The sequence below is a fragment of the Vitis riparia genome, chromosome 14, assembly GCF_004353265.1.
Source record: "Vitis riparia cultivar Riparia Gloire de Montpellier isolate 1030 chromosome 14, EGFV_Vit.rip_1.0, whole genome shotgun sequence".
Classification (NCBI taxonomy): domain Eukaryota; kingdom Viridiplantae; phylum Streptophyta; class Magnoliopsida; order Vitales; family Vitaceae; genus Vitis; species Vitis riparia.
In genome coordinates, this window is record NC_048444.1 from 8,314,198 (window position 1) to 8,324,682 (window position 10,485).

Consider the following 10,485-nt stretch of genomic DNA (forward strand, 5'->3'; position numbering starts at 1 on the left):
GCACATAAGTTAACTAAAAGCACATACAATCCTCATAAATTGTGTTATCAAGGAGGGACCATTAGAACTCAAAGGAAAATAATATCTACTTCAGAATGCAATTATGAAGTTGACTCAGTATCGCACCATAAAGAGTCAACTACACTTCAATATCCTATGTATATTACAATGAGATATAAAAAAATGGATTTATGATCTACTATCCACTATATGTAGACTCCCTACGAATTAGTGTCCATAATCTAACGAGGCATGTGCTATCAACCTATCTAGATTACCTCCCTAATTCCTGAGTTACAGATCCCCCTATTATATGATTATCTGATATATTATAACTCACAAAGAGTATATGTCAAATTCTACTAAAGAAATTACCACGACAACAAATTTCATTATCATATGTCCTTAGGATCATTCAAGAAAACATGTTATTTCAATCCCATGAGGTGTTATGATGCCTTTATTGAAAATACCTATTGCCACCGACCTCTATTAATAGTGACCCAATCCATAAGAAATATATGACTACTTTAGGGTTTCATCCACAAGTCAAAACCACTAAAAACTTTAGCACAAGCTTAGTACCCTCTCAAGGTTGAGAGCTCATATGGTATAATAGCTTAATGAGAACATGATTACTTGATAATCAATATCATGGCTCACCATAAGTCCTATCTAATGTGTAACCATACACATTAGTGTACTCACTATGGGAACCAATCTCAATGACTAAGACTAGTCATCTTTCCAATTAGGAGGTAATGCACTACAGTTTCAAATGGATTACCTAAATCTATGAGCTAATTATGAACAAATCAGGAACCCATAACTTGGATTTTTATTATAACTCCTAATGTGTCCAAGTCATGTACAATATAAAAGATGTCAGACCTGAATGTTTAACATATATAATGCATAAATGGGATAAGCAAAAGAGAATTAGAATAAACAATTTATTGTTACATCATGTTATACTTTTGAAGGGCTTTATTCCAACAATATCAATGTATTACAAAGAAGGATGTGGTTTTTAGTAGGGATAAATGGGTTAAGATTTAGTCAAGATAAGTGTGAACTAATCATTGGCTTAAGTTTGGTCTCATCCCTCAAAAAATCAAACATCATTAAGAATAAGGGATATTTACTTTATTGGTAAAAACTAGGTGTGGAATGATCATTTGGGGAAAGTTTTCCTTTCTTTTGATGAGTAGAAAAATAAGAAAAAGAAGCAAAAGAAAAAGCCTAATAATCATAAAGATGAAGACGTGCTTAAGTTAACTTATTGTACTTTCTCGAGCATATTCTATTTAGGAAAGAATGAAAAAAATAAATAGACATGCAATGAGTTGATCTTGTTGATAGTTTGGAAACTTTTAATACGTTCTAAAAAACATTTTTTAGGTCTGAAACAGGCCTAGAAGAGCTAAGTGTTAAAATATCAAGGTAAGAAGTAATAAATAAAATAAAATAAAATCCAATAGCATATTATGAGGATAATGGTGACCTTAAGGGTGACAAACAATGCGATATTGAATGGTTGTATGATATTCCTTAACAAGAATGTGTAAATAAACAAATATTCAAACATTTGTCTTGTCATTTTACCATCATGTCTTTGACATCATTTTTCAATAATAATCTCAATTTTGATTATTGGTATTTCATACAGGTGATTGTAGAATGTTTTATATCAAATATGTATAATATTTTATGCATGACCATACATTTAGGATTCTAATTAGCATCCTTGTGGACTTGTTCCAAGAGAAAATGACATTAGAATTACGTTGCTTCAAGGATTTATTTCTATAATGAGTTCATATATTGTTGTGGGGTTAACTTTTAGTTTGGAGGAATTTTACTAGATGTTTGAAGTTTTGATTTTTGAATGAAGTTTGATATATTAAAAACATATTTTTAACCTAAGTGAACATTTTGATTTTGTTTTTAACACTTTATATGTTGTTGGTAGATACATAATCAAAATTCAAGTAAATAATTTGCTTTATAGAACTTAACTCATTAATTCTTAGTAAATGAATCATAATTATAATTAAGTTTAGATGAAATTTTAAATTTGAAACTTAACTATAGTCGAGTCCAATTGACCATTTTGATTTTAGGAACTTAACTTCATGGCTCTTTGTAAAAATGATAATCATAAATGAATTAAAGTGGAATTGTTTTAATTGAGAATTTAATTATATAGGTAAACATTCTAATTTTGGAAAACTTAACGATAAAATTAACCAACCATAATTTAAGTTTAATTGAATATTTTGATTGAGATCCTAACTTTAGTTAGGTTCTTCATAAATTATACAACTCAATCATAGTTAAGTCTAAGCTAATATTTTAATTGAAAACTTGATTCTAATTAAGTTCTTCATAAATGAAACTTAATGATAGTTAAGTTTAGGTGTGTATTATGTTTAACTTCAATTAAAATTTTCATTAATGAAATTTAATCATAGTTAAGTCCAAGTGAATATTCTATTAATAACTTGAGTTCATCTAAGTTTTTTATAGAGAAAACTCACCCATATTTAAGTTTAGGTACATATTCTGATTGAGAATTAACTTATTGACAATATTAAAACTACCATAATTTGTCATATAAGAGATTCCTTACTTCTCATCTTTTGAACTAATTATATGGATAAAATTTCAACTCCTTTTGAATTAATTATTTATGTCTCTCAATTCTTTTTTCATAACTAACAACAAAGAGTTTTTTTTTTTCTTTTTCGTTTTCTATCTACAATGGTGAAGTTGGGATTAAAAAGTGAAAATAAGGGAAAACAACTTATTGGAGGGAACAAAAAGAAAAAAGACATTTTTATCCTATAAATTTCTTTCCCTAAAAGTGTTAAGACAAAATATTTCACTAAAAGGTGGGAGGGAAGCTTAGCGATTCCACTTACTTGAACAGTAGATTGGGGGCCCCCCACGACTACCATTTGAAAAAGTAGCTTGATTGGTTCCAATCCAATATTTGAAAAGTAGTTTTATTGATTCCAATCCAATTCATGAAACGACAATAATCTTTAACTAGTCAGGTTCAGACTATTTTATTTTTTTGAAAGGAAGAGATTAATTTTATAATATCATTTCAATCCTTCTAACTAAATATTCTTCTTTTTTTAGTTTTTCATGTTTCAAATATTAACCTTAAACATCAAAATTAGGTCTCTTTGTGTTGAATTACGGGTTCCTTTGAGTACAAGTTTGCTAGGAAGTGGGTGGAGAGCTTGGTTAATTCTTTGGGTCTAGAAACCTTGAAAAAGAAAAAAAAAATTATTTAATTATTTACATATTTATTAAATTCTGCATTAGAAAAAGAAAAATTGTCAAAATCAATATATCGGAAAAGTTCTTTTTCAGTTTCCCCGTTTTTCTTCTCTCTAATATTTCCTCATCATTTGAGTGGACCTGGATTGGACACAGCTCGGTCGGCATCAGGCACATGGCCCGATAAGATTTAGCTGTCAACAAAGGAGTGTGACCAGTGACGATGAGCTGCCTTCTTGGCTTCTTTCCAGAACTAGTGTCCAAAACCCTCAACCAGAGGGCTTGGTTAGCCAGGTGTTGAGATGAATCAGAAAAGAGTATCAAATAGGGAAGAGCATGTCACATGAAAGGGGCGGAGACAAGACATTTTCAACAATTGTTTCATAGTAGAGAAGAATCACAAAAAGTTGCAAGCCAAGTGAGGTGAGTGGATTATGGCAGACAATGATCTTTAGCAGGGATTTGCGTGGTAGCTCTCTGAGCCACTATCGAGCCATTGGTGATCTTCTTCGGGGTTGGACAGTGGAGGTGCAGAAAATTTAACAACCCCCTTTCCTGATCGAGTAGCTTTTTCTGGAAGTCCAGGAAAATCATCCAATTGGAAACAGATAATACGTATGCTTTGGCCAAAAAGAGTACTACATAGTCAAACATCTTCCAGAAACTGCCATCTCACGCTATACCTAAAAATGATTAAAAAAAATCCAATTAAGGAAACTTTCTAAAAAAAAAAGCCTAAAATTCATTTAAACAGAGAAGCTTTTTGGGAGAGGCAAGCCAAGTCTCTCCAGTACAAGCAAAAGGAATTTCTTCCTCAAGAAAGAGTAAAAATAAGGGCAAATCATCCTCTACAAAGGTCCTCCTCTGATGAAATCCCCTTGTATTGACAAAACCCAAGTCCCCTAATCTTTCATGACATATTTTTAAACTAAAGGAAAATTTCCAAAATTGATCTCTGTTCCTGCTGACTGAATTATTCAAAGAATTTTAGGGTCTTAAGACAGAAATCCTATATGAGGTTTTTTTGTTAGGACCAGGGCCTGGGAGGATTCTAGAAGAAAGATCAACAACAGAGGAAAATCAAGGGCACCTACCAAACCCAGGCAGAAAGCTCAATGACATGCCCCAGTGGTCATCAACTAATCTCTACCAGTCCAAGGTCCTTTTCCACCATTGGCTAACTCTTTGACATTGCAGCCCATTTGGTCTTCTAGTAACTAGTCATCTTAATCACCACCCACCATGGGCTCAGGAGTCAGGACACACCATTCAATAGCAAACCTACGTTGTTGGCATGTGCCTTTCATCTCATTTATTACTTTGGAAATTTTCTTCTTCTTCCAGACCCCATGAAATATTTTCAAAGTGTGTTTTGACTATCAGGGCAAAACGATATTGGCCCATTCTACATGTGCCACGAGGCTTCCATATAAAATTAAAGTGATTTGATTAGGACAAAATGAAAGATCAATAAAATAATTTTCCAGCTTCTGACTCTTAGATACAAAAATAATATAACTGCCCCGTGATTTCCACCTACCGTTCTCCATCTACCATGTGTCTCACACATGCAACTACCCCGGTTTATATATACATTGAGAGAGAGAGAGAGAGAGAGAGAAACAGAGAGATGATAATGGAGAATTGCAGGGAAGAAGTGGTGCTGTCAAAACCGTTGCTGCTGCCATCATTCAAGGAGGAGCAACAAAGAAAGTGTGTGGGCAATGCTTTCAGCAGCAGTTTGAATGCAAGAGAGAGGAAGCTGGTCTGTGTGACCAGTGGGAATTCCTATTTGAGTTCTCACATAGTCAGGGAGCTTTTGGCTGGTGGTTACCTGGTTCGAGTCACCATTCAAAAAGAAGGTACTAAATTGATATGTACATCAGCCAAACAACTAAAACATAATTTATAACATCTCTGTAGTTCTTTCTTCTCTCTTTTTCCTTTCCAATTAGCAGTGGATTTTGGGGTCATGAACGAGCTGCTTCGGGATGAAGAGCTGAATCAGCTAGAGAGTGTTGTAGTAGCAAAGATGGGAGATTTAGACAGTCTCTGTGATGCTTTCAGAGGTTGCCATGCTGTTTTCCATACCTCCTCCTTCATTGATATACATGGGGTCTCTGGTTATTCGGTTAGTTTACTTAACTATTCCAATTTAATATTGATACCCATTTGGAAATCAGCAGAAAATTGACAGTCTCAGTTTTGATTTCCATTGTAGTTGAACCCCCAAGCTCAGCCCCACTAGTAGATACTCCTATGACAGCTGCAGGCTCTATAAGACATGAACTTGCATCTAATTGAAGTATGAACTAGTGTCATCTTCAAATTGACAATTCTAGTATATTTTTTTCAGGAGTGGATGGCGTTTCTTGAGACAGAAGCAGCAAGGAATGTGATCGAAGCTTGTTGCAGGGCAGCATATGTGAAAAGATGTGTCTTTACTTCTTCTTTACTTGCTTCCATCTGGACAGATGATGACAGAACTGGAATCATTGATGAAAGTTGTTGGAGTGACGAGGAATTCTGCAGAGACAGAAAGGTACTTCAAAGTTAAAACTCATCGCTTCATTCTTACAATTATAGTCCTTTACTATTTCAGGAATTCTGAAGATGGTCAACCACATTTTGTGGCTAATTCAAAGATGAAATAATGAATTTTGATTGCTGATTTTGTTGGGGAAAACAGCTTTGGCTTGCTATGGGTAAGACAGCAGCAGAGAAGGTTGCTTGGAGTAAGTCACAGGAAATGAAAGTGAAGCTTGTTACAGTGTGCCCCGGGCTTCTCATGGCCCCATCATTCCCAAATGCCCATACTGAAACCTCTGTACCATATCTTAAAGGTAAAGACACTAATTTCATCTTTACTTAAGATGTTGGTGAAGAATGAGGTGAATGGGATCCATTCCTATCAGCCCCAGAAGGCCTTGATGTTGCTTTGTTTCCTGACCAAAATATAGTAGATTTTGTGTTAAGAAACTGAAAATTGACCAAAATTTTGGAACATAGAGGAAGAAAATTGAAACACAACCATTTCAATGAGATCCAAAGCCTGGCCAAAATTCAGGGCAACCTAATAGAAAAGCTGAACTCTGCTTTATTATGGCTATTTCACCATACCAAGATGTCATGTGCAGGTGGGCGGATGATGCTACAACGAGGTGTCTTGGCAACCAATGATATAAGCAAGGTGGCAAAGGCCCACGTCCATGTTTATGAAGAAATGGATTATGGAGCATGTGGGCGATACTTCTGCTTTGAAAGAGTGGTCAGACGATTGGATGAGGCCATCCAACTTGAAAACAATTTGAAGATGCATGGTCAGCTGTCTGGAGGAGGCAATTTGCCATCTTCAACACAAGAAACTGATGGAGAAATACAAATCAGCCTTAGCAACTCAAAGCTTGCCAAATTAATGTTGCGGGTTTCTCAACGCTCATCTTGTAAGCAAAGCAGCCTCATTGCAGCATGATGTAAAGGAACGGCACGTCGAAAAAAAACGCCAATCAACAACGAGACTCAACCTTATCATCTTCATATTGTAAACAGTTGCCCTATTTGAAAATCAACCTCCATGGTAGGCTTCCCAAGTGTGGCAAGAGCTCTGCAGATACTGGTTCCCCATCAAAGAGCAGTGGAACTTACAAGAGTGTAACCCGGCTATAATACCTTATGTGTCCTACATATGAGAGAAATGAACCTCTGTGACAGACCTTGATTTTCTTAGGGGAATCTCTTTTCATTGTACAAAAGTTATTCCCAATGTTGGTAACAACTATTGAATTCAGAAGAGAAAAATCCCAAGGTGAATGTAAGGATTCATCTCCTTCTGATAACTCAGGCTCATGCATCAATGCTTGTCAGTGACTCTGAAGTTCAACCATTTTCTTTTTAAAAACTTTTATATTTGTTAGAAGGGTACCTAAATATACTTTTTGGTGTCGAACCCACCTTCTTGTACCAATAGCAAATCAAGGTGTTTTAAGGAAAATTGAAAAAGGGAAAGGTTACCAACCCAGTACTAGTACTTTGAAAGGAAATAATCCCATGCAACTCAAATAATTATGATCTTTACACCAATCAATTGTATCATTTTAGAAATTATGTTATAAAAGTTGAAAAATATTTAATATTTTGTAAAAATAAAAATTTTGTAAAAGAGAAGTTGCTATTTATTCTATGCTATAAAGTGACAAACCTAAAGACCTTGAGAAAAATAATTTTAAATAAATTAAAATAAATATTTATTGTTAAAAATTAAAATGGCGATGTACTAATTATTAATTAGAAATTATATTATTAATTTTTTATTGTAATTTCAATTTATTTGTGAGAAAGATTGGATGAAAAATTAAAAGTAGGAAAAACAATATAGCTAGCATTTAAAGTGGAAAAAAAGAATCTAAAATTTCAAAGAAGTAAAAATTTTGGAGGATACAAATCACATTCTTCGTACCCTCTAAAATTTTTTAGAATTTTAAATTTTAATTTTTTTTTTTTTGTGTATCATTTCCATCAATTCTAAGTGTAATTAGTGTCTTTAAGCAATATCATAGTTATTTAAAGTGGAAAAAAAATTAAAAATAAAATAAACGGAAATTTTGAAGGGTACAAAGAATGTGAGGAACTCTTCCCAATATTTTAGTATTTTAAGTTTTCAATTTCTTGTGTATCATTTCCATCAATTCTAAATGTAATTAGTGTTTTTTAAACATGATTTTTTTTTTTAATTCAAAGAAGTGAAAATTTTGGAGGATACAAAAAATATGAAAAATCCTCACATTCTTTGTACACTCCCTAATTTGTTAGTATTTCAAGTTTTCAATTTTTTTGTCCATGAATTTCATTGATTCTAACTGTGATTACTGTTTTTAAACAATATCTTAGCTATTTGAAGTAGAAAAAAAAATTCTTAAAAATCAAAGAAGTGAAAATTTGGGAGGGTACAAAGGATGTGAAAAACCCTCATATTCTTTGTATCTTCCCCAACTTTTTAGTATTTCAAGTTTTTAATTTTTTTTTTTTTTTTTTGTGCATCGTTTCCATCAATTCTAAGTATAATTACTAATTTCAAATAATATTATAACTATATGAATTGGTACAAAAAATTTAAATTCAAAGTGAAAATTTTGGAGGATACGAAAAATGTGAGGATTGGTATTTTAAGTTTTCAATTTTTTTGTGCATCATTTCCATTAAATCTAAATATAATTAGTGCTTTTAAACAATATCACTATCATACCTCCCCAATTTTCAAAATATAGTATTGACCATCTAGTTATGTTGGATAGGTTGAATGATTTTGCAACCACTACATACTACGACTTTTTAGTTCAATGCCACACTTATCGATCAATCGCAAAAATGCAACCGGTCACAAAATAATTGATGTCTCTTTTTGTCATCAAGGCAATGGTGGATCTATGATGTTTCTCCCTCTATGTTTAAAAAACACTACAAAAACTAACCAAATAAATGAAAAGAGCAATTAATATAAACCAAAAGAATGCATAAGGTTTCTACTACTTAAATGTGAAAATGGGAAAAAAAATTCCTCATGAGATTAGAATCACGATACAACACTTCAAATTAAGAAACTTAAAACCCGTTGGACCAATATAAATCAAAACACCAATCAATATATTAAATATGAGGAAATGGAAGATGTATGAAAAATCAATATTAGATATCTAAATGACAAAATGATATAAGTACAAAAAATAAGAAAATAAACTAAAGTATATTTGGAAAATAGATAAGAAATTTTGTTTACTACATCATACAAAGATAAACAACATAAAAATTAACAATAAATCAAAGATAATACAAACCAACAATCAAGTTTGAGGACTTGTAACCAAATCTCATCCTCCTCCATCTATTTTAGATAGACAATATAAAACACAAACATCACTCTCTAAGAATAAGATGAATTAGAAACATTTCAATGTTATGCGGATGGATTCCACATGAACCAATTTTGGAACAAAGATCCAAAACAACTCCATAGAATGAGAAAAATAAAAGAGGATCTCAACATGATAAACATAACCTTTGTTTTTTCTTTTGACAAAGAAAATATCCATATCTAGGAGGAAATAATATTTCAAATTTCAAGAAAACTAAGCAATCATACAAGGGCAATACTATTAGTGGATTTGAAAGCTTTACTCTAAAACCAGATCAACTTCAAGTGCCTTAAGAACAAAAGCATAAAAAACAAATCATTGGTCTATCCTTGCAAAAATAAGAAATACAAAAAATAGAATAAGGATAAAAAGATTTTACTACAATAAGTTTGTTTTCGTTCATTCTTTCTTTTCCCCCATATAAAACAACCACTTCACATCGAATCCTAAAAATGATTTATGACAAAATGACACAATAATGTTAGGTTGAGACTAGAGAGATGGATTAGAACATGAAGACCTATCAATCAAACATCAAAACCCCACAAAACTAAAAATGAAAACAATAATAATTGAAATAACACCACAAAATTAAAACATAAATAGATCAATCGAAAAATAAAAAAAAATTAAAAAAAACACTTCAGAAAATGAAAAACCTATTGGGAGTATACCTAGTTTTGAAACCTTTCTCCACTCCCCACCATGTTTCACTAGATGGGTGTTGCTAGATTTGGTTGAAAACTCAAATGGGTCAACTAATAACCAACCCAACAACCAATAACCAATTTGCCAACACCCATCTTTTGCCTTTATTAACTTTGATACTAATTGAAAATAGGAAAACAACTAAAAATTGAAAGTGCATATAAAGAGAAATGTGAATAATACAATATGTTTAAAATGCTTAGACCCAATGAATATGATTATAATGAAATAAAAAATGTTAAGAGCTACACCAAGCTAACATTGAGAATAGGCTAATAGAAACTAAGCATAGAAAATAAAATAGAATGATTTAGATAAATTACTTAGATTGTATATCAAGATTGAGTAGATCCAATGCATAATTCCAAATATAACAAGTAGTAAAAAAAAGGGGGCAATACGCAATCAGAAGCTAATTATATAATCCGGATATGTCAATTGGCCATTAATAGCCAATATAGCAAAAATGGTACTTGAAAATTCCATATAATCCATTACATTCCCAAAATGTAGCAAAAAGACAAAAAAAAAAAAAAAAAATGAAGCTAAATATATAATCCTTCTACATTGTATGATG

The 10,485-nt window shown here is 32.2% G+C and overlaps 1 protein-coding gene across 2 annotated transcripts; it reads left to right on the forward strand.

Moving 5' to 3' along the window:
• Positions 1–4,896: 4,896 nt before the first annotated feature.
• LOC117931424 (cinnamoyl-CoA reductase-like SNL6) lies at positions 4,897–7,204 on the forward strand. 2 transcript variants are annotated; one of them, XM_034852420.1, is made up of 5 exons: positions 4,897–5,153; positions 5,247–5,422; positions 5,648–5,833; positions 5,981–6,134; positions 6,429–7,204. In XM_034852420.1, exons 1-5 carry the CDS (start codon positions 4,922–4,924, stop codon positions 6,761–6,763), a joined length of 1,083 nt encoding a protein of 360 aa, XP_034708311.1. In that variant the 5' UTR covers positions 4,897–4,921; the 3' UTR covers positions 6,764–7,204. The 2 variants fall into 2 exon arrangements, with proteins under 2 accessions (XP_034708311.1, XP_034708312.1); XM_034852421.1 differs by having other exon boundaries at positions 4,898–5,153; positions 5,250–5,422.
• The last annotated feature ends 3,281 nt before the right edge of the window (positions 7,205–10,485 follow it).

Bases quoted from the DNA above. Each gene is read 5' to 3' on its own strand.
- LOC117931424 (XM_034852420.1), top strand. From the start codon at position 4,922: ATGATAATGGAGAATTGCAGGGAAGAAGTGGTGCTGTCAAAACCGTTG. The intron at 5,423-5,647 runs GTTAGTTTACTT...TATTTTTTTCAG, and splicing joins ATGGGGTCTCTGGTTATTCG to GAGTGGATGGCGTTTCTTGA. The intron at 5,834-5,980 runs GTACTTCAAAGT...TGGGGAAAACAG, and splicing joins AATTCTGCAGAGACAGAAAG to CTTTGGCTTGCTATGGGTAA.